Raw genomic sequence first — 20,210 nt, 5'->3', positions numbered from 1 at the left:
ATGGATACTGAGAATTACCACATGCTCATGATTGGCCACACACTCGCTAAGATCTACAGTTCAACGTTGGAGAGAGAGATCAGTAACTTCACAGGTACATGGGCAGCAAGCTTTAGGGCAGCTGGTGTTCAGGAGACAACACTCTACTCTAGATCACATCTTCACTCTATGGGTCATCATTAAGGAGGCGAGATCAAGATCGAGATCTCATAAAGTCTATACTTGTTTCGTCGACTTTCGGAAGTTAGAGAAGCACTTCGCCTTCCGTTGCCCACTCTACTACGAGATCCGTCGACGATACCACCGCCTTTCCAGAGATGGATTCGAGGACCTTCCCAGACTCCTCTCATACCCAAATCAGAGGTGCCTCGCCGCTTTCATCCATGAGGCAGCCCCACATAGAGAGTGCTTCATCATATTACAGAGACAAGGGCGGAAGGCCTTATCTGGACCATCTCAGAGTGTGATCACAGAATACTTCCAGCCACAACATGCTGTCCCCCCAATCACAAATAGAAGGAGAAGCAGAGACCCTGAGACCGAGACGCGGCACACTAGACAGAGGGCGGATGCATAGATCACGCTAGCTGACATCTCATCTATCAGACCTGGGATACGGCCAAAGAGGGTTACTGTGGCGCTTGTCAGGCATAGAGTAGCCGCTAGGAGGGCACAACAAACTACTCGAGACAAGAGACAGCGATCTATCACGGGCTTCTTGCCTACACGACCTAGCCCATCATCGGGAATACCTTAATGTTTCATGCCATGTGTGTGCTACATTGTATTGTATGGTATCGGATCATATTACATCTGTTATGATGATGATGACTATGGCAATATGTATGATGATGGCATTAACTATGTCTACAGTTTTCTAGCATGGGTTAGGATGCTCGCTTAGTAGCTCCACCCTTTTTCTCATTGTATCAGCTTTTCTATCAGTCTCATAGACCCATCAGTCTTTAGTAGACTTTAATAAACTCTCTCTCTCTCTCTCTCTCTCTCTCTCTCTCTCTCATAGACCTTTGGTCTCCCGTGGACATTAATAGACCTCTCTACAGGACTATCATGATTGGATATGTGATGTCCAAGATCTATGCAGTAGTATTGGATGCAACGGTCAACATGTTCGTAGAGATGAGAGGGCTCAAAGCAGAGGGTCAACCCAGTTTCAGGCGAGACCATGGGACTATGGATCACATACTCACACTAAGGAGTGTCATTGAGGAGGCCAAATCACGAAAGGAGAGGGTATATTGCTGCTTTGTGGATTTCTGCAAAGCCTTTGACACAGTACCTCGAGCTCGTCTCCTCACACGCCTACAGACGCTGGGATTTGATCAGGAGATCACCTGGGTAGTCATGGCACTTTATGAAAGTGTCTCAGGCCGAGTTCAAACAAGCGCAGGTTGGACAGATGAGATCTTGAGTACCATAGGGGTCAAACAGGGTTGTCCCTTATCAATAACCCTGCTTGGCCTCTACATCGATGAGAGCTTGAGACTTTCATGGGGGCTTCTGGAGGGACCGGTAGCTCACTTGCTAGAATCATCATCAGAATTCTTCTTTATGCAGATGACGTGGCACTCTTGTCGTCCACACCCGAGGAGCTCCAGCGACACCTGGATGCACTGTAGGCTTTTTGTTTATCCCATGATTCGGAGGTCAACCTTGGTTAGACCAAGGTCATGATCTTTAACACCTCTCGAGCAAACATGCAACGGAAGTTGTTCACTTTCGATGGGTCACCAGTTGAGATTGTATCCTCATACACTTACTTGGGGGTCATCTTCTCCGACCCGATCTTCACGATGAGACCAGCGATGCAGGTCAGACTGAGTAGGGGATACGCCTCACTGGCTCGGCTAGAGAGACAGTGCTTCCACTCCCACTTCCAGGACCCTCGGACCAAGGCTCTTCTCTTCGACTCCTTGGTTCAACCAGCCAGTATGTATGGCAGCCCTTGTTGGGGACCTAACATGTCAGAGATAGAGTGGACACGGGTGGAGCGCCTACAGATCCTCATGCTCTCACGGATGATCCGGGGGAAACCATCTGTACCACATCACATCATTCGGCCGAGTTTGGTGCTTTTCCACTCCAACTAGATGCAACATTTCAAACCATCACATATCTACACCGAGTTAGATCATATGGAGACTGCACACCAAGGAGACAGAGGTTGCCATGGTTGTCTCTTGATTCCTCCATGCGGTTGGCAGCGAAGGGAGACGAGCGATGCTGGTATGCACGGACTCACACATGGTTTGTGAGACTAGGGTTTCACATCGATAGGATACCTCCTTTTCAGTACAGTTAAGATGCCCCTCCGGTACTCCCACCCACCATCCCGATCCGGCCACACACCAACTAGGTCATTCGAGAGGATCTCCTGCAGCTACACACCTTTGTGAGTGGAAGGGAGAGAGCAAAGTGTGAGAGCAGGAGAGTGAGAGAGTGAGAGCTGAAAACGATAGTTGCAATAGATGAGTGTGTTACAACTGAAGAGAGTGATAGATTTGTCTAAGTGACAAAACCTTATCCTTCACTAACCATAGTTAGTGAACTAACTGTGGTTAGGGGGAAAAACCTCTAAGTGAGGAAAAAGTGCCCCTAACCTACTTATTACATTACATTGGTCACTGCTAAATTATAACAATAATTCTAACACCCCCCTGCAATGCCAATGTCATGTACAAGGAAATGATCAATCACCAAAAGGAGATAAGTTCAGGGCACTGCAAAATGCCTCAAACTTTTCACGTGGAAGTGCTTTGGTGAAAATGTCTGCAACATTGTCATGTGTTGACACATAGATCATACTGATCTCTCCTGCATACAACTTCTCTCTAACGTAGTGATAGTGAACCTCAATGTGCTTCGTGCAAGCATGAAACACAGGATTCTTTGCCACTGCAATAGCACTCTGACTATCAATGAGAATTGGACAAGGATCCTCCAATGAAAGATGAAGATCAGCAAATAAACGACGCAGCCAAACACATTCAACTGTCGTTGTGAAAGCTGCCCTGTACTCAGCTTCACATGAAGAGGTAGCCACTGTAGATTGTTTCTTGCTCAACCAAGAAATACAAGCTTTGCCCAAAAAGAAACAATTGCCACTTGTGGACTACCTAGTGTCATAGTCTCCAGCCCAATCTGAGTCACTGTAGGCATGCATCTGCAAGTCACCCCCCCTGGGAAACATCAAGCCAAAAGACTTGGTACTTGCAAATAACGGAAGATGCGTTTTACAGTGTGCCAATGCATAGTCTTTGGGCTGTGCATATATCTGCTCACCTGAGAAACTACAAACTGAATATCAGGTCGTGTATTGCAGAGATAAATGAGGCATCCAACAGCCTGACTGTAGAGTGTGACATCAAATGATTCACCTGCTTCATGCATTGTAAGCTTCAGCCGGCTCCATGGGAGTAGCTATGGGATTACAATCCTGCATGTTGAATCTGTCCAAGAGTTTCTGCACATACTTGGATTGAGACATAACGATGCCACTTTTCTCTTGAGTGAACTGGATCTCCAAATAAAAGTGTAGCAGCCCCAAATCTGACATGTCAAAAGTGGTCTGCAATTCAGCTTTAAAATCTGCAATATTATCTTCATTTGACCCTGTGAGCAGTAAGTCATCTACATAAAGAATGATGACTAAAATATCCCCCCCATCCTTCTTGATGTAGAGGGTGCTCTCAGTTGGACTATTGTGCAGCCCCTTGCTGGTCAGAAAGGCATGAATTTTGGCATACCATGCACGTGGGGCTTGTTTTAGCCCATACAAAGCTTTATTCAGCTTGCATACCTGAAGTGCATTTCCTGAAATTTCAAAGCCTGGAGGTTGTTTGACATAAACCTCTTCCAACAAGTCTCCATTAAGGAAGGCTATTTTTATGTCCAACTGATGAACATTCCATTGAAAATTTGCAGCCATGGCGATAACTTACCGGATGGTTGTCATTCTGGATGTAGAAGCAAAAGTCTCCTCATAGTCTATGCCCTTTTTCTCAGCATATCCTTTCGCAACCAACCTTGCCTTATACCTATTAATGGTCCCATCTGGCTTTCTTTTAACTTTGAAAACCCACCGTGTACCTATGGCATGTTTACCTGGTGGCAAATCGACAACTTCCCATGTCTCAATGGACTGCAACTCATCGTGCATGGCATTCATCCAATGCACATTATCTTGTGCCTCTTCAAATGTGTCAGGCTCCTCCTCATCAAGAAGAGTACCTGCATAAGCTGATTCAACTGAAAGAGCACCTCCCCCATACCTTACTACACTCCGAGTTCTGCCAGGTAATGGAGCATCAATTTACTCTCCCTGAGAGTTTGTAACAGCCAATTTGTTGCATGTATATCTGCAATTTCTTGCTGAACAACCTTTTCCACTGCTTGTGGAGGTGGTAAGACATCCTGTGGCTGAATCGGTGCATGTGGAGGTATCTGAAATTTTTGATTTGCATCATATATATCAACAGGGGAACCCAAGGCAATGGGTAGTGATCCCTCAAAGACATCATCGAAAGAAGTAGGCAAATCAAATTCAGCTTGAGTGTGAGCTGAATTTTCTGAAAATATAACATCTCTACTGACGATAATCTTCCGTGTGACAGGATTGTAGAGACGGTAGCCTTTGCTCTCTTCACTGTACCCAACAAAAATGCATTCGATTGCCTTATCAAACAACTTATGCCGAAACTTAACAGGCACATGAGCATATGCAAGGCATCCAAAAACACGGAAATGATCCACAGAAGGCTTTCTCCCTTGCCAAACTTCATAGAGAGTCTTCGTCTTCAAAGCTTTTGTGGGTGCCCGATTCAAAACATAATTGGCACACATGAGACCTTCAAGCCAAAATTTGTGAGGCAATTTTTTGCTTTTTAGCATGCATCTGTCCATCTCCATAAGAGTACGAATTTTCCTCTCAGCTTTGCCATTTTGCTGAGGAGTTAGCCTCACTGTAAGCTGATGTACAATGCCCTTGTCTTTCAAAAAAGCATCAAAATCTGCAGACAAATACTCCCCTCCTCTATCTGTGCGTAATGTCTGTATCTTGAGTCCTGATTCATTCTCAACCATGGCTGCAACGTGTTTGAAAACCATAAACACTTCTTATTTGCATTTCAGCCCATAAACCCAAGTGTAGTCGGAGTAGTCATCTATAAAAGTGACAAAGTAAAGATGACCACCCAATGATGGAGTCCTCAAGGGACCATAGACATCACTATGGATAAGCTGTAATTTTCGAACAGCTTTTACTGATCCATCCTTCTTAAAATGAAATCTGTGCATTTTACCAAGAATGCACCCTTCACACGCATGTGGAGGAGGCGTTTCAAGAGGAAGCAACGCACCAACCATGGCATGTTTTTGAAGCGTCATCAAGCTGCCATAATGCATGTGTCCATATCTGGCATGCCATAACTCCGCATCCTGCATAGCAGCAGTAAGAGTGGAAACTGCAAGAGCATGTGCTGGTCTTTTCTCATACATGTCAAGCTGAAAAAGACCACATAACAAAGTGCCAGACAATCTCAAGGCATAGTCATGCTCTCTGTCATGGACTGCACACTTGTCATCTTCAAAAATGACTTGAAATCCAGCTCTGTTAAGAGTGGACACTGAAAGTAGATTTTTTATGATACCAGGCGCATACAAGACATCAGAAATTTTGAATATTGAGCCATCAATGGCTGTAAGTTCAACTTCTCATGTACCACGAACTGAATAGGACATGTGACCTTTTTACCAAAGGGTGGTGGATGCAGAGATGTGAAAAGACACTTCCTGGAAGTGATATGCTTTGAGGCACTGCTATGAAAATACCATGTCTTTTGTGTCTTATTGACACTGAAAGCTGATGCATCCTTGAAAGAATTATAACTGCATGTCAAAAAAGCATAAGAGTCATCATAACAAGTGGCTGTACATCCGGAGCAGCCAACTGAGAGTCTGAAATGCAAGACAAGAAGGCATAGTCGTGCTCCACAAGGTTGGCTGTAGCTTGCTCATTGTCAGATGCATGAGGAGCTGAATCTGAAACAGCCATACCGGAGCTGTTTTTCTTTTCTTTTGCAAGCCTTTTCTTGCATTCTCCAATGTAGTGACCTGGCTTTTTGCAGTAATGACATATTCCCTTCTTCTTGGGCTTACCTGCATCACCCTTAGCCTTTTGAGAAGGCTGTCCTCAACCACTGGAAGGCTGATTTGCTGATGTCTTTGCCTGTCCCTTTACTTTAGGCTTGAATTTTGAAAGCATGGCATGTTCACCTACTCGTGAAGCCATGTTTTTCCTGGTCTGCTCTTCCTGCAACAGAAGTCCTATCAACTCGTGAAAATTGAGAGGATTTGCACCCCCCCTCAACAACAAATTCAGCGAGGTATGAAAGCTGAGATAAGACTCAGGAAGAGAATTCAAAGTAGTGGTAATCATTTCTGAATCAGGAATGATCTCATCAATATTCAGCAATTGCTCTCGTAAATCCTGTAGCTTTGTGAGGTGCACTGACATGGAGTCACCTTCGTATGAGACAATTCTCTTTTCAAAAAAGACACCTTGGCATCATTCCGAGTTGCATACATGCTCTCCAAAATATCCCATGCTGCCTTTGAGGTCTTACACGACCGGATATGTGGAATGATGAATCTTTTCACTAAAAGAGAAATACAGGACAAAGCTAAAGCATCATGTGAATCCCATCTCTTCTGCTCTGGAGTGGTAGGTATAACTACACCAATAACTTGTGCTGCAGCTGTACCCTGTGCACGACCTCTGCCTCCTCCTTGCTGGGAAGGGGTATTAGGTGCCACATTTGCTGGCCGGAACTCATCCCCATTTACATAGTCCCACAAATTATGGGAAATCAGAATATTGCATACCATAAAACTCCAGAGAGAGTAGTTGGTACCATCCAGCTTATCCTCTTGTGAGAGATCACTGAACTGAAAATGGCCATGTCTGAGAAAAGACAGCAAATACAAATCTGAATTCCCTTGCTGGGAATGGAGTGCACAAATCCCAAAAAAAATACAGCCAAACACTGGCTAAAAATGCAACTGAAATCTCTGTAATGTCTCTCTCAGAAATCTGCCAGAGCATCCAATCTCTCCCAAAACTTGCCAAAGGTGCTTCAAAACACTCACAGAAAGGCAGCGTGAACTGAAACCTGCAAAATTGCTCTCCCAACACAAAAGCCCCAATTTGTGGCTTGAAATTGCAACCAGAAAGGGGCAAATGGTCTAAAAGCCCTAAATGTTGCACAAATTGCTCTCTGCCTGCAAAAGCCCCAAATTTCACTGCAAAATTGCAGTGTGATTGCAAAAGCCCCAAATTTTTGCAATTTCTGGAACAAATGCAAAAAGCCCCAAATTTGACAAAATTCCCGATACAGAAAATGTGTCCAAATCTGCCCACAAAATGGCCTGCACAGCAAATTTCTGCCTCGAATGACACAATCCGTACAAAAGTACGAAACTGTAAGGAATGTACAATCAGGCTGTACAGCTGATGACACACTTCGTACAAAAGTACGGAACTGTACGGAATGTACAGTTAGGCTGTACAGACTTGACAGCACGAGATGTACGGATCTTACGACAGTTTGTACAGACGATGAGCTGATGGCACGGGCTTGTACGCACGGATGGGCTACAGGCTGTACGGCGCCTGTGTACGGAATGTACATGCAGAGTGTGCGCCTGTGTACGGAATGTACAAAAGCTGCACGGGCTGACGCAATGGTACAGGGATCTGTAGGGACTGTACGGCGACATACGAACGGAGCTATACGGCTGTACGGACATAGCTGTACGGCGATCTCAAACGGGACGAGGCTGTACGGCTGTACAGCGTTCTGTACGGGCTGGCGTCGAGTGTAGGTACGGGCAAGCGTGCGGATGGCATAGGGCAACTGGGCCTGGTACGGACGTACGGAACAGCCTAGAATGGTTGTATAGATTGATGCGCAGCTTGCCTCTAAAGATGCACGTACGGGCTAGACTCTTCCAAGCTTGGAATGAAGAGTGACTAGCGAGCAGACTGAAGGAGCTTAGCAAGTGCAGGTGATCGACTTGCTCTGATACCAAATGTGAGTGGAAGGGAGAGAGCAAAGTGTGAGAGCAGGAGAGTGAGAGAGTGAGAGCTGAAAACGATAGTTGCAATAGATGAGTGTGTTACAACTGAAGAGAGTGATAGGTTTTGTCTAAGTGACAAAACCTTATCCTTCACTAACCGTAGTTAGTGAACTAACTGTGGTTAAGGAAAAAAACCTCTAAGTGAGGGAAAAGTGCCCCTAACCTACTTATTACATTACATTGGTCACTACTAAATTATAACAATAATTCTAACAACCTTTAGGACCTGGTTGGAGCCGAGGGAGCTTCCAGTGAAGCTGAGTTTCTACAGAGATTATTGTCTTCGTATTTCGGAGGAGAAATTCATCACACCACCGGGGTACACTGAGCTTCATATGCCTCACTCACTACAGATCTCCATCGGACAGTTTCGGGTATCATCACACCGCCTCCGCATAGAGAGCAGCATAGCAGAGGGGATCCCTAGGGAGCATCGCATATGCATATTGTGCGACTATCAGAAGGTTGAGTCGAAGGAGCATTTTATTTTCAGGTACCCAGTGTGTACTACGAGATCCAAGGTCGCTACCACTCTCTCTTCACAGACAACTCCGGGCTCCTTTCCAAATTCGTCGCCTACCCAGATCAGAGATGCCTCGCGACCTTCATTCACGAGGGGGTCCGACACAGAGAGTACTTACTCAGGCGACCAGGCTTGGCCACACCATCAGACACCTCTCAAAGCAAGATCACAAAGTTCTTCCCATCGAGTGACATTGATCGTCAAGTCTCTAGCCGCAGACGTGACAGAGACCCCGACTCGACGACCGCAGCTCGGACACACGAGACATCGAGGGGACACACAGATCACTCTGGGGGACCTCATGTAATTGTTTAGACCCGAGATACGTCCCACGGGAGTCACGGTGGCTCTGGTCTTGCGTCCAGCCTCCTCTAGAAGACCACCATGCACGGCACCCCTTGACGGACGCCAGCGTCCCATCACCGGCTATGCACCAGCCAGGGCAACATGACATACGGAGGATTCTACTCCGCTCCAATCTTTTTTCTTTTCATTGTCACACCTAGATGTATTTGATTATGTATGATTAGACTTAGGATTCAGCACGGGTGATGATGCTCGTTTTAGTAGCTCCACTCTTACTGTGATTTGTATCAGGTTTTCTTTCAATCTCATAGACCCATCGGTCTTCCGAAGGCACTAATAAAATTTCTTTCTTTCTCTCCGCTGCTCAGCCTCCCCACTTGCTCTAGATCCGCCGTTCAGCCTTGCCTCTCCGCTGCTCAGCCTTCCCACCGCTCAGCCTCCCCACCTCCTCTCTCTGCCGCTGCATGCTAGCCTCTCCACCTGTTAGCCGCAAGCCTAGCCTAGCCTCTCCCTTCGCCAGCCCCCACCACCGCCGCCTGCTTATAGCTTGCCGTACGGGGGGGTTTTCATAAGCTAACCCAACCTTTGGCTGAGCTGAGCCCCTGGCTTAGTCTGAGATGTTAGCTCAAATAAAGGAGTCGCTGATTGCGCAGGTCTTTTTCAATATGGAGTTCCCGAAAACGAAGCTTTTCCCATCAACTCCAGCCACCAAGAAGCCATCCTACGCTGCCATGGCATCGACGCCTTCCTCCTATACTATGACTTATCACAGATTTCAAAGTAAGCTTGATCCACACGAACGGATTTACTTCCTACAGCAAGAACTCGGAGATGCAAAGCTCCGCATTGCTTCTTTGGACAGCAAGAACTTAGAGATGCAAAGGAGAAGATAGTTTCAGAAATGAAGAATGAAGGCAAACAAGAGGTAGTACAAGAAGTCCTACAGCAATGCAACACCACAGCTCGTAGTCAAGGTCCAAGAAATGGTCAACACTCAGCTCAAATCCATGGGATAGGAAATTACACAACAAGATCGACAAATGTGATCTCTATAATGAGGTAAGACAGCAGCAAAACTTAGTAAGTAACAAGAAGATTTTACGCATTGGAGGCTTGCAAGACAGCTATCTTAGATGTTTTGGAATGGAAGAGGAAGAGGAACACATTGATGCAAGCAAGATCATTCAACTCAAGAAAGCAGTACCACAAGTCAATTGGGATGAGAATGACATAAGCTTCATCACTCGAAAGGGTAACCAGGAATAGATTAACTTCAAAGAAAAAAGCTCAAGGGTCAAGATCCTTAGACAAACCAACAAGCTGAAAGGTACTACTAGGATTTGGATATTTGAAGAGCTCACTATGAACCAACTCAAACAACCGGCAAATGAACTCATCAAAGTGAAAGAAGCAAGGAAGGTAAATGGGCGGTCTACCAAGATGGGCAAGCACTGATAAGAGATTTCAAACCTAAACCCAAAGACTCTCGATGTTATTCAGATCACTCTTACATAATACCTGAATTTAGTTATGTTATGCTATTATAATAATATGGGGCTGAGTTGTTGTACTCCCCCACAAACTCTCACTCTCTAACTGATGTTGTAGTTTTGTGGTGTGTGTATTTTGTCCCATAGACCCACGAGGTCTTCCAAGGACGTTAATATCTCTTTCTTTCTTTTTTTCCTCTCTCTCTACCCACCTACATGCGTGCCTAACAATTCTCGCATCCATATCTACCATTGACCTAGAAGAAAAAGTTGTAGCAAGTAGAAAAAAAACCTGTGCAATCTCTGGAGTGTCTTCCCCACACATATGAACTCCAACAACTTTGTCAGTGGCCACATCAACAATAAGCTTCATGAAAGTTCTATCAGGAAGTCCTGACAAGTTGGACTTCATAGGCCGAAAGTTCGTTGTGTATACATCAACATCTCCGAATTGTTCAATTGCCTGCATATCATATTTACATTTAGAGACCATACTATCATCGCACAATCAAGACTGAAAACGCAGAGACAAACACAAAAGAATAATTGATAGCTTGAATGTTACAAAAGAGGAACCTGTTACCCAAACAGTCGTTAGCATCCAGAGGAGACCCACAGCATTATCTCGTTTTAACGTTCCTATTCTATCAACACATCTTTGAATCCTCCATTCAAAAACGACAGAACACAATGACAATAGCTTTGAGGGAAGACACGCACAAATGCACCTTGATGCCCCTCTTTACCAAACAAAAAAGAGAGAGCCCTGGTCTGAATTTCCATCAGCTTAACAAGAAACGCTTCTGTATCAAACATGATATCAGGTCTGTCCCCCAACACCTTAGACACCATACACAACACAGACACAATGGCCTTCCAGAGGGAGAATATGTCCTCTTCTGTGGAAATCATTATCAGTGTAAATCTATGTGACCTCATTGATTCCAATCTCTTATGTATTACATTTTTTGCATTTATATTTCTTGTGCTCCCAGTCTGGAAAACGTTCAATTATCCTCTGCACAACTTTCTTGTCCATTTCTGAGCCTGGTGCATAACAAATTACCCAATCAAAAATGTTCACAGGGATGCCTGCTGTGGCTACTCAATGGATAAGACCTTATAATGCACAATACAAAGCAGATGGTTCACATGAACCCATCATCAGTGATCTTAGTATGGCAAGATAATCCAGTGTAAATATACAAATTATAATTTTTGGGGCTGGCTATCACACAACATATTAGAATGTCCCAAAAACAAGGAACACTGACGTTTTGGACATTCGCTAGAATTTCTTTTAAGGAGTCATGGTCTGTCAATTATCCATAGCAGGGAAGATTCTTCTAGACACATGCAGGGATAACCTCAGAGCAAAGGAATTAGATTAGCTGCCCCTAAAGGTATTAACACTGCCCTGTGGATGTATAATTTGAAGACAGCAAGGGCAGCATACCATAAAGTTTACTTAAGTACATCATAGGCTGCAGCATGCCGAACTACACCTCATAGAAATATTGCAGGATTGAACCAGAGAGGTATCCTTAGTATGTATCAATTCAATTGAACCTTGGCAAAAGGTTCAACACTTGCAATTTGTTGATTCCATATCCCATGCACTACAGAAATTGTATAAATTGCTATTGAAAGCTTGAGACCAAAATGCTGACATCATGTACCTCCTGCTCCGGAAGACCCACTGTTCCAATGGGCGGCTGTGTGAAAACTGCAGATGGTACGTTTCTGTCAAAAAGAAAAAGCCAATGACATAAGACACCACTGAAGGTGCCTAAAAAGATCAAAACGAAATGAAAAAGTGTTTAAAATTTCATATATATATTATAGTCAGATAAACAGCAATGAATATTTTCACCACAGGAACATTATACAGTAAACTATGAAGTCAAGGGGTCAATTGATCTCAAGAAACCCAAGAGTCAGACAATATTGTTCTGATGGCTGGGAAAACGTGAACAGAGGCTCTATCCTATCAGCTAAAGTAAAGAAGCCTAACCTTAGATACAAGCCTCTTTGATGATTTGAGATGTACAAAAAGTAAACAAGAGAGAATTCCCGAACACTACATGCGAAGGGCTAAAACGCTGCTTCTAAGTCGAAGTCAGATTAGCTAAGCAACTAAAGCACTAGGCTGATCAGCCCCTAATTGAGTTTCTTTCCCTTTCAGGTGTCTAGGTACTGAATAAACAGGATCTTAATCATAAAAAATGAAAAGGCCTAAAAATGTGGCGAGCTCAGGCACACTTACAAGCAAAACCAACGTCCAGCCACGAGAGGTACCAGATTCTAACAGTAAAAAAATAGTAGCAGGGCACCTGAGGCTTCTGTAAAAAGAGACCACATAACTCAAAGTGGAATTGTCTGTCAGTACAATTTAATAGTAAAACAAAACCTGGAGGTGACAACAGGTCATCTTATAAGTTTCACACTCGCCTGCTCCATTAAAAACTAGAATCCGAAATAATAAAAGCGTGAGAACCGTTAAGAGTTCATCCTCCACCCTCTAGATAGCTACCTAGATCTAGATGCTCAATATGATAAGTACTACCAAATATGAGCAATAAGATAGGGCATGTAGTCATTTCATGGCTGCACAAAGGACATGGCATGAAGACCATTCCACGCATGGCATTACCATGCTTTGGGGATCCATGTATGACCCCATCCAAGGACGCTTACACCACAGCGACATGTCAGCCATGTGTCAGATGGTGATGTGGCAAAATAGTCAACAGATGATGTGGTCAAGTCAGATGCTCACATGTACAGACAGCTGACATGACACGTTGGACCTGCAGTCAGCTCATCTGGGGTCTGATATACTCTTGGACTAGACAGGGTATTCCAGCCCTATATAAGGCAAAAAGCTCGATCATCAAAACATATTTGGGTGTTTCTTACTCTATCCAACGCCTAGAGGAGCACTAGGAAGTCTACTGACCTTCAGGAAGAAAGCTTGGCTGTTTGGAGAGTTTGCTGTGACGCTTCAGCCTCTTTGTGACAGCATCACCTTTCTTAATCTTCATCTACTTCATGTGCGTGAACTACTCTTGAGATTGTTGCTTCACTTTTATGGATATTTGCATGAAGATTCTTTCACAAGGCATCAAATGTCACGATCAGTGACGTATTCCTTTCTCTATATCTAGACTTATGGATGGTTTGATTAATGGACACTTGTGGAAGGGTATGCCCTTTCGGCGGGACACTTCCTATGAGGCACAACCCTTCACAAGAGACATTCTATTGAAGAGACACTTCTATTGTAATGTACCCTCTCATCAAGGGTCACACCCTTCACAAGGGGTACACACCTCTTCATGCACATACACTTTGGAGTACACACCTTTTCATGTGTGACTCTTCACTCTCTATATAAGAGAGGCCCAATTGTATGGATGACACTACAGCTACACTACAGACACTCAAGCAATACAAATATTCCTTGTTCTCTGCTATTTCAGTCTCCTTTCTATTCCTTAGCACATTTCCAAAATATAGTAAATCTAGGATTTCTTACAGTGGTATCAGAGCAAATTTCGCTCCTGCCTATAGGAAATGCCCCCCACCTTCTAGCGCCTATCTGATACATCTTTTTCCGCTAGAAGAATATCCGTGCATATTGTGCATGGAAGAGATAGAGAGAATGAGCGTAAAAATTTTTAGTGCCAACCCTGCCTAAAGTCATCATTGGCCTCTCCATCTCCCACACATCACAAGTTGATGTGAATGGACACTACAAAAATCGAGTCTTTTCATGTGCTTGGGCTGTCCCAAAACCAAGGGACACACCTTTTCCACCATCGAACACACCTTTTGATGAAGAGTTTTGACTCCTCACCCAAGGGACACACCCCATCGTGGAAAAAAGGACACACCTCTTCGTGTGGGGACACCCCTTCATGAAAAGGTACACCTATTCCAAGGGTCACACCCCTTAGAATAGGCACACCTTTTGGCACCAAGCACCTTATAAAAGGGTACCTAGAGGGGCTAAAAAGAAAAACCCAGCCCCATACCTTAGGCCTAACCCTAGACTACCCAAGGGTTAATTAAACCCACGTTTTAATTTTTGACAACCACCCAACCTAGGCAGCCACACAAAAAAATGACGATTCATGTTTGACGCCCGTACGGAATTTCGTCACGCAGGATTCGCCTCCCTTCCACACCATACGCAGCCCTCCATCAGCCGATTTGCTGCCCTGGGTTCCTGCCAATCTTTCAGCGCCAGATCCCTGCCCATGCTGCTGCAAATCAGCCCTGGAAGCACGCAGCAAGCAGCGCCTGACGCAAGCAGTCTCTGCCAGCGAATTAAATCAGCCTGGTCCCTGCTGCGCATAGCCTGTGAACAGCGACTTTTGGCAGCCCTCCTTTTCCATCTAGCCAGGCTCGGTCCTCATCAAGTACCTTACAGGTTTCAGTGCAGTCCATCTGCGTGAGGCACCTCAGTTACATTACTTCCTCAGCACAGTCCAGGTTGTGTTCCACGAGACACGTAGATACCCAAAACCCGATATTCCTCACAAGTTTGCTGTCCATCTTTGGAGGGATTTTTACCCCTCAGCTTCAGCATCTCCAGGGTACTCTCCACCTCCTTCAGCTCCCAAATATCTTCCTATCCAGGTTGTACCTTCCCCAAGACAGTATTTACACTTTGAAGGCACTCCTCCTCCTGGATATCCTCCACATCCAACAGCAGCTCCTTATCCCTTCTCAGATCAGTGGACTCTGCAACCTACCCTTGTACTCTCACGAGCAGTAACACCCATTTCGGCCTCACCAGTGTTACCTCAGACACGACCTCCTTTACCAGATTTCCACGGTTGGTTCCATCCTGCGTTCTCCTGCCCCCTCCAACATGAGCAACCTCAGGGAGCAGCCCAAATCTTCTTCCAGGAATGGTACAAACTAAAGCGCAGGTTCGTGCTTTTTTCACAGGGATCTCCGATATGTCGCAACGCTCGTGTGCAACCTCTCCGAAAATAAGCGACTCAAGGCCAAAAAAGACCCCTGAAGTCAACTTACAAGGCGAAGCACTACTGCAACTTCAAATTTCCTAGCTTCAAGACAGCATCTCCGACTTGGTCCAGAAAGTCCAACAACTCCAAGATTCTCGTAGTACCACACATACAGAGGATGACGTGATGCAACCAGACGACTATGTGGACTCATTCCCACCAGAGGTAGAAAACACTGAACTCCGTGCCCTCTACCATTTACTCCAAGCTTTCAAAACTAAAAGGCTTGACATTAAACTTCCGGAAGCCTACACTGGTCAACGAAATAGCCGCACAGTTGACCAATGGCTCGCAAAATTACGCATGTACTTTGATACTGTTGACCTCACGGAAGGCAAAAAGATTGCCTTGGCAACGTCCCTCCTTAAGGATACAGCTTTCCTATGGTGGCAACGATGCTTAAAGGACGGCAAAAGTGTGTTAACCTGGGAACGTTTTGAACACGTGCTCCGTAAGCAGTTTATACCTGCCAATGTGGATTTCCAAGCACATTCAAAACTCTGACAGTTGGAGCAAACAAGCTCCCTATCTTCCTACATCTCTCAGTTCACCACATTGGTGCTGGAGATTGATGGGTTAACTGATGATGATCGCCTTAATCCCTCGTTACGCATTGATATCCTTAAAGCAAACATCACCACCACAGTTGGCGCTATTGCTTACACAGAGTGCATAACAAATTTCCAAAACACAGGGAAGCACAGTGCTAATCGAACATAGAACTCTACTATGGCCAAAGGTGCTCGCTCTCAAGATAACCCCAAGTTTAAAAAAACTCGGGTAATCAAGGTCAACCACAGTCTCAAGATCCCCACAAGTCTCAGAAATCGTATGCTGCATTCCAACAGAAGCACTCCTCCAAGGATCACGCCTCTTCTTCTTCACAAAGTCATCACCGTCATACCCAACATAAAGGTGCGGCCACTGACAAGAAGAACAACTCCAGCACAAAAGGACTTTGTACCATCTGTACAGGCGACCATAGATGGTTCGATTGTCCCAAGCGACCAAAGCAAAATTCCAATTTGGAACCTAGCACTTCCCAAACAGAAGATGCTACCCCAGCACAAGACAAGAAAGGCAAAGCTGTTCGAATGGCAAATACCATCCACCTGAGCCTTGCCAGCAACCCCGAACCTTCCCTGGCCACTCAAGTACTTTGTATTCAAGGATCGATTCGTGGAACAACGGTCACTATCCTCATCCATAGTGGCTGCTCTCATAACTTCCTAGCTAGTTCTATGATCGACAAACTTCGGTTGACCACCAGTCCTAGTCTCATGGACTATCAGATTGAACTCGCAAATGGAACTACCTTCTTATGCAACACCAGGATTCAAAACTTGTCTTTTCGCATCCAATATTATACGGACAAGTTGAACTTCGACATCATGCCTCTTTCTCGGTACGATGTCATACTTGGACAACAATGGCTCTACGACTATGATCCATCAATCAATTTTCGCAGCCATACTATCCAGTTTGTCCACCAAGGAAAACCTATTGAGCTAATTGGTTCTAGGGACTCTCCTTCAACCCCAGTCGCGTCTGCCCTAAGAAGTGGGTTCATAAACGTCAAGTAAAGACTTCACTTCTGTTGGTTACGGCAGTAGAGGAGACACCAACAAAGGATCCTCCTGAATACCTCAACCAACCTTTTTTCCAGCCCTACCTGGATATTTTTCCACAGGAATTGCCAAAGCAAATACCAACAAAGTATGGACACTATGAATGTTTGGTCATGCCTTTTGGGTTAAACAATGCCCCGGCCACATTCATGACACTAATGAACGACATCTTCAGTCCTTTCCTCGATTAGTTCGTCATCGTTTACCTCGATGACATCCTCGTTTTCAGCAAATCCCTACATGAGCACAAACAACATCTTCACCGAGTTTTTGAAGTTCTCCACGCAAATTCTCTCTACATCAACATTGAGAAGAGTGAGTTCTTCAAGACCCAACTCGCATATTTGGGACGTTATTTCAGCTCAAGGCATCTCTGTGGATCCCAAGAAGGTCGAGGTAATCCAAAACTGGCCTACTCCTAAGAATGTTCATGATGTCCGCTCTTTTCTCGAATTGGCAAACTTCTACCATACAAAGGTCTATCAGTTTTTCGCAATCGCAGCTCCTATGTCCGAATTATTGAAAAGCACTGCAGTTTTTCAATGGCTTCCCGAAACAGAGTATAGTTTCCAACAACTCAAGCAAGCACTCACTGCCACACTAGTGATGGCTATTGCTGACCCAAACCTTCCATTTGAGGTCATGACCGACGCTTCCGACATCGCTACAGGAGCAATCTTGATGCAAGAAGGCAGAGTTATTGCTTTTGACAGCCATAAACATTCCGATATCCAAACCCGATACCCGGTTTATGATAAGGAGTTTCTTGCCGTTGTACATGCTTATCGCTCTTGGAAACATTATCTCATGGGAGCCGACTCGGTGGTCAAGACAGACCATCACTCTTTAAAGTATATCTTTACTCAGCCAGTCATGAACACTCGACAAGCACGCTGGGTTGAGTTTTTGGCCAACTTTCACATGACCATTGAGTACATTCCAGGACTACGCAATGTCGTTGCAGATGCTCTCAGCAGGTTAACTCTAGCATTAGCTATGGTAATCTCTACATTATCTGTGGATGTTCTGAATTCATTCAAAGGAAAGTATTTCAATGATAAAGACTTTGGCACAGCAGTACAAGTTCTTTCCAAAGATCAACCTTCGACTTCCGAACAGAAGGTTTTCTCATCCTATTCTTATACAGACAACCTTTTGTATTATCAAGATCGCGTCTATGTACCACATGACAAGGATGCTCGACGTCTTTTGTTAAAAGAGCATCATGTAGTTCCTTATGCTACCCATCCAGGCATCAACAAGACTTATAGGTTACTCAGTGCAACATACTACTGGCCTCAGATGAAAAGCGATGTCATCAAAATGGTTACATCTTGCTTATCTTGTCAACAAATGAAAGCAAGCCGACGACTTCCGACAAGACTTCTTCAGCCTCTTCCATTTCCAACTGAAGGTGGGAAAGTATTTCCATGGATTTCATTACAACACTACCACGATCCTCCAGAGGTAGCACTCAGATTATGGTAATTGTTGATCGATTGTCCAAAATGGCACACTTTGTTGCTTGCAAAAGCAGTGCACAGGCTCCGAACATAGCCAAACTCTTCATACAACACATCTTCCGACACCATGGATTGCCCAAGAATATCATATCCGACAGAGATCCTAAGTTTACCAGTCACTTTTAGATTTCACTGTTCGAATCTTTGGGAACAACTCTACTCTTCAGTTCAGCCTACCACCCAGAATCAGATGGCCAGACTGAAAGAGGCAACCAAGTTCTGGAAGAAATGCTTCGACATTATATTCAGTCACGCCTAGCAGCTTGGGAAGAGTATCTACCACTCCTTGAGTTTGCTTGTAATAACTCTTTCCATAGTGCCATCAGCATGACTCCATTTCAAGCAACTTATGGACACACTCCGATTGTACCAACGAATTTTGTACTTCAACATCGAGTGGCCCTAGCTGATCAACTGGTTCAAGAAATGCAAGACATTCTACTCCAAGTCAGGGATCATATGCAAAAAGCGCAAGAGCGGTATCAACGGTCTGCCAACAAACATAGACGTCACCTGGAATTTGACACTGGTGACATGGTGCAATTATTTGTGGCCCCACATCGCTATAAGACGCTTAAGTCTGTGTTTCCTAAGTTGCGACCAAGATACTATGGACCTTTCCGGATCATCAAGAAAAATTCACCTTGAAGTTACAAATTGGAATTACCACCATCATGGGGTAAAATCCATCCGACATTTTATATTTCTTGGCTAAAGACGTACATTCCAAGCGATGAAGCAGTTCCTCCTGCAGGTGATTGTGTCCCAGAAATCAAAGATGATTATGTTCTCCTTATCCCTGAGCGTATTTTGGACCATCGACAACGAGAGACTGGACATCGACTTATCACAGAATTCCTTGTTCTTTGGCGAGATCTAGACGACTCCAACGCTACTTGGCAATCTGATGAAGACTTACAGCGGTACCCTCACATTTTACAGCAGTATTTTCAGAATTTACCGTGATATTTTCTACATCAGTTCATTATCTCCACCAGGGTCTTATTTTGAGTGGGAGGGGATGTCACGATCTGTGATGTATTCCTTTCTCTATATCTAGACTTATGGATGGTTTGATGAATGGACACTTGTGGAAGGGTATGCCCTTTCGACGGGACACTTCCTATGAGGCACAACCCTTCACAAGAGACATTCTATTGAAGAGACACTTCTATTGTAACGTACCCTCTCATCAAGGGTCACACCCTTCACAAGGGGTACACACCTCTTCATGCTCATACACTTTGGAGTACACACCTTTTCATGTGTGACTCTTCACTCTCTATATAAGAGAGGCCCAATTGTATGGATGACACTACAGCTACACTACAGACACTCAAGCAATACAAAAATTCCTTGTTCTCTGCTATTTCGGTCTCCTTTCTGTTCCTTAGCACATTTCTAAAATATAGTAAATCTAGGATTTCTTACATCAAAGCCAACCTTGTTCAGTAAAGAGGTGTTGAGGCAAGGCCTACAAGAAGCTAAGGGGGACTATGTATTACTCCCAAACCCCAGCACAACTTGTACCCTAAGAAGCCTCT

The 20,210-nt window shown here is 44.6% G+C and overlaps 1 protein-coding gene across 3 annotated transcripts in view; it reads right to left on the bottom strand.

The window, feature by feature from the left end:
• GR (glutathione reductase) overlaps window positions 1-20,210 on the bottom strand; it is a 90,656-nt gene that overhangs the window by 10,053 nt on the left and 60,393 nt on the right. For all 3 annotated transcript variants that reach the window (XM_087392239.1, XM_087392241.1, XM_087392240.1), the window contains exons 7-8: window positions 12,156-12,219; window positions 10,769-10,939 (exon numbers count right to left, since the gene is read on the bottom strand). In XM_087392239.1, the coding sequence (XP_087248365.1) occupies window positions 10,769-10,939; window positions 12,156-12,219 (235 nt within the window). The remainder of the gene's footprint in view (window positions 1-10,768; window positions 10,940-12,155; window positions 12,220-20,210) is intronic.

This window comes from Dipteris shenzhenensis, chromosome 21, assembly GCF_047967505.1.
Source record: "Dipteris shenzhenensis isolate YYH24624 ecotype China chromosome 21, Dip_SZ_1.0, whole genome shotgun sequence".
Lineage (NCBI taxonomy): Eukaryota > Viridiplantae > Streptophyta > Polypodiopsida > Gleicheniales > Dipteridaceae > Dipteris > Dipteris shenzhenensis.
The sequence above is the reverse complement of the archived record's forward strand: the minus strand, read 5'-3'. Positions and strand labels throughout refer to the sequence as shown.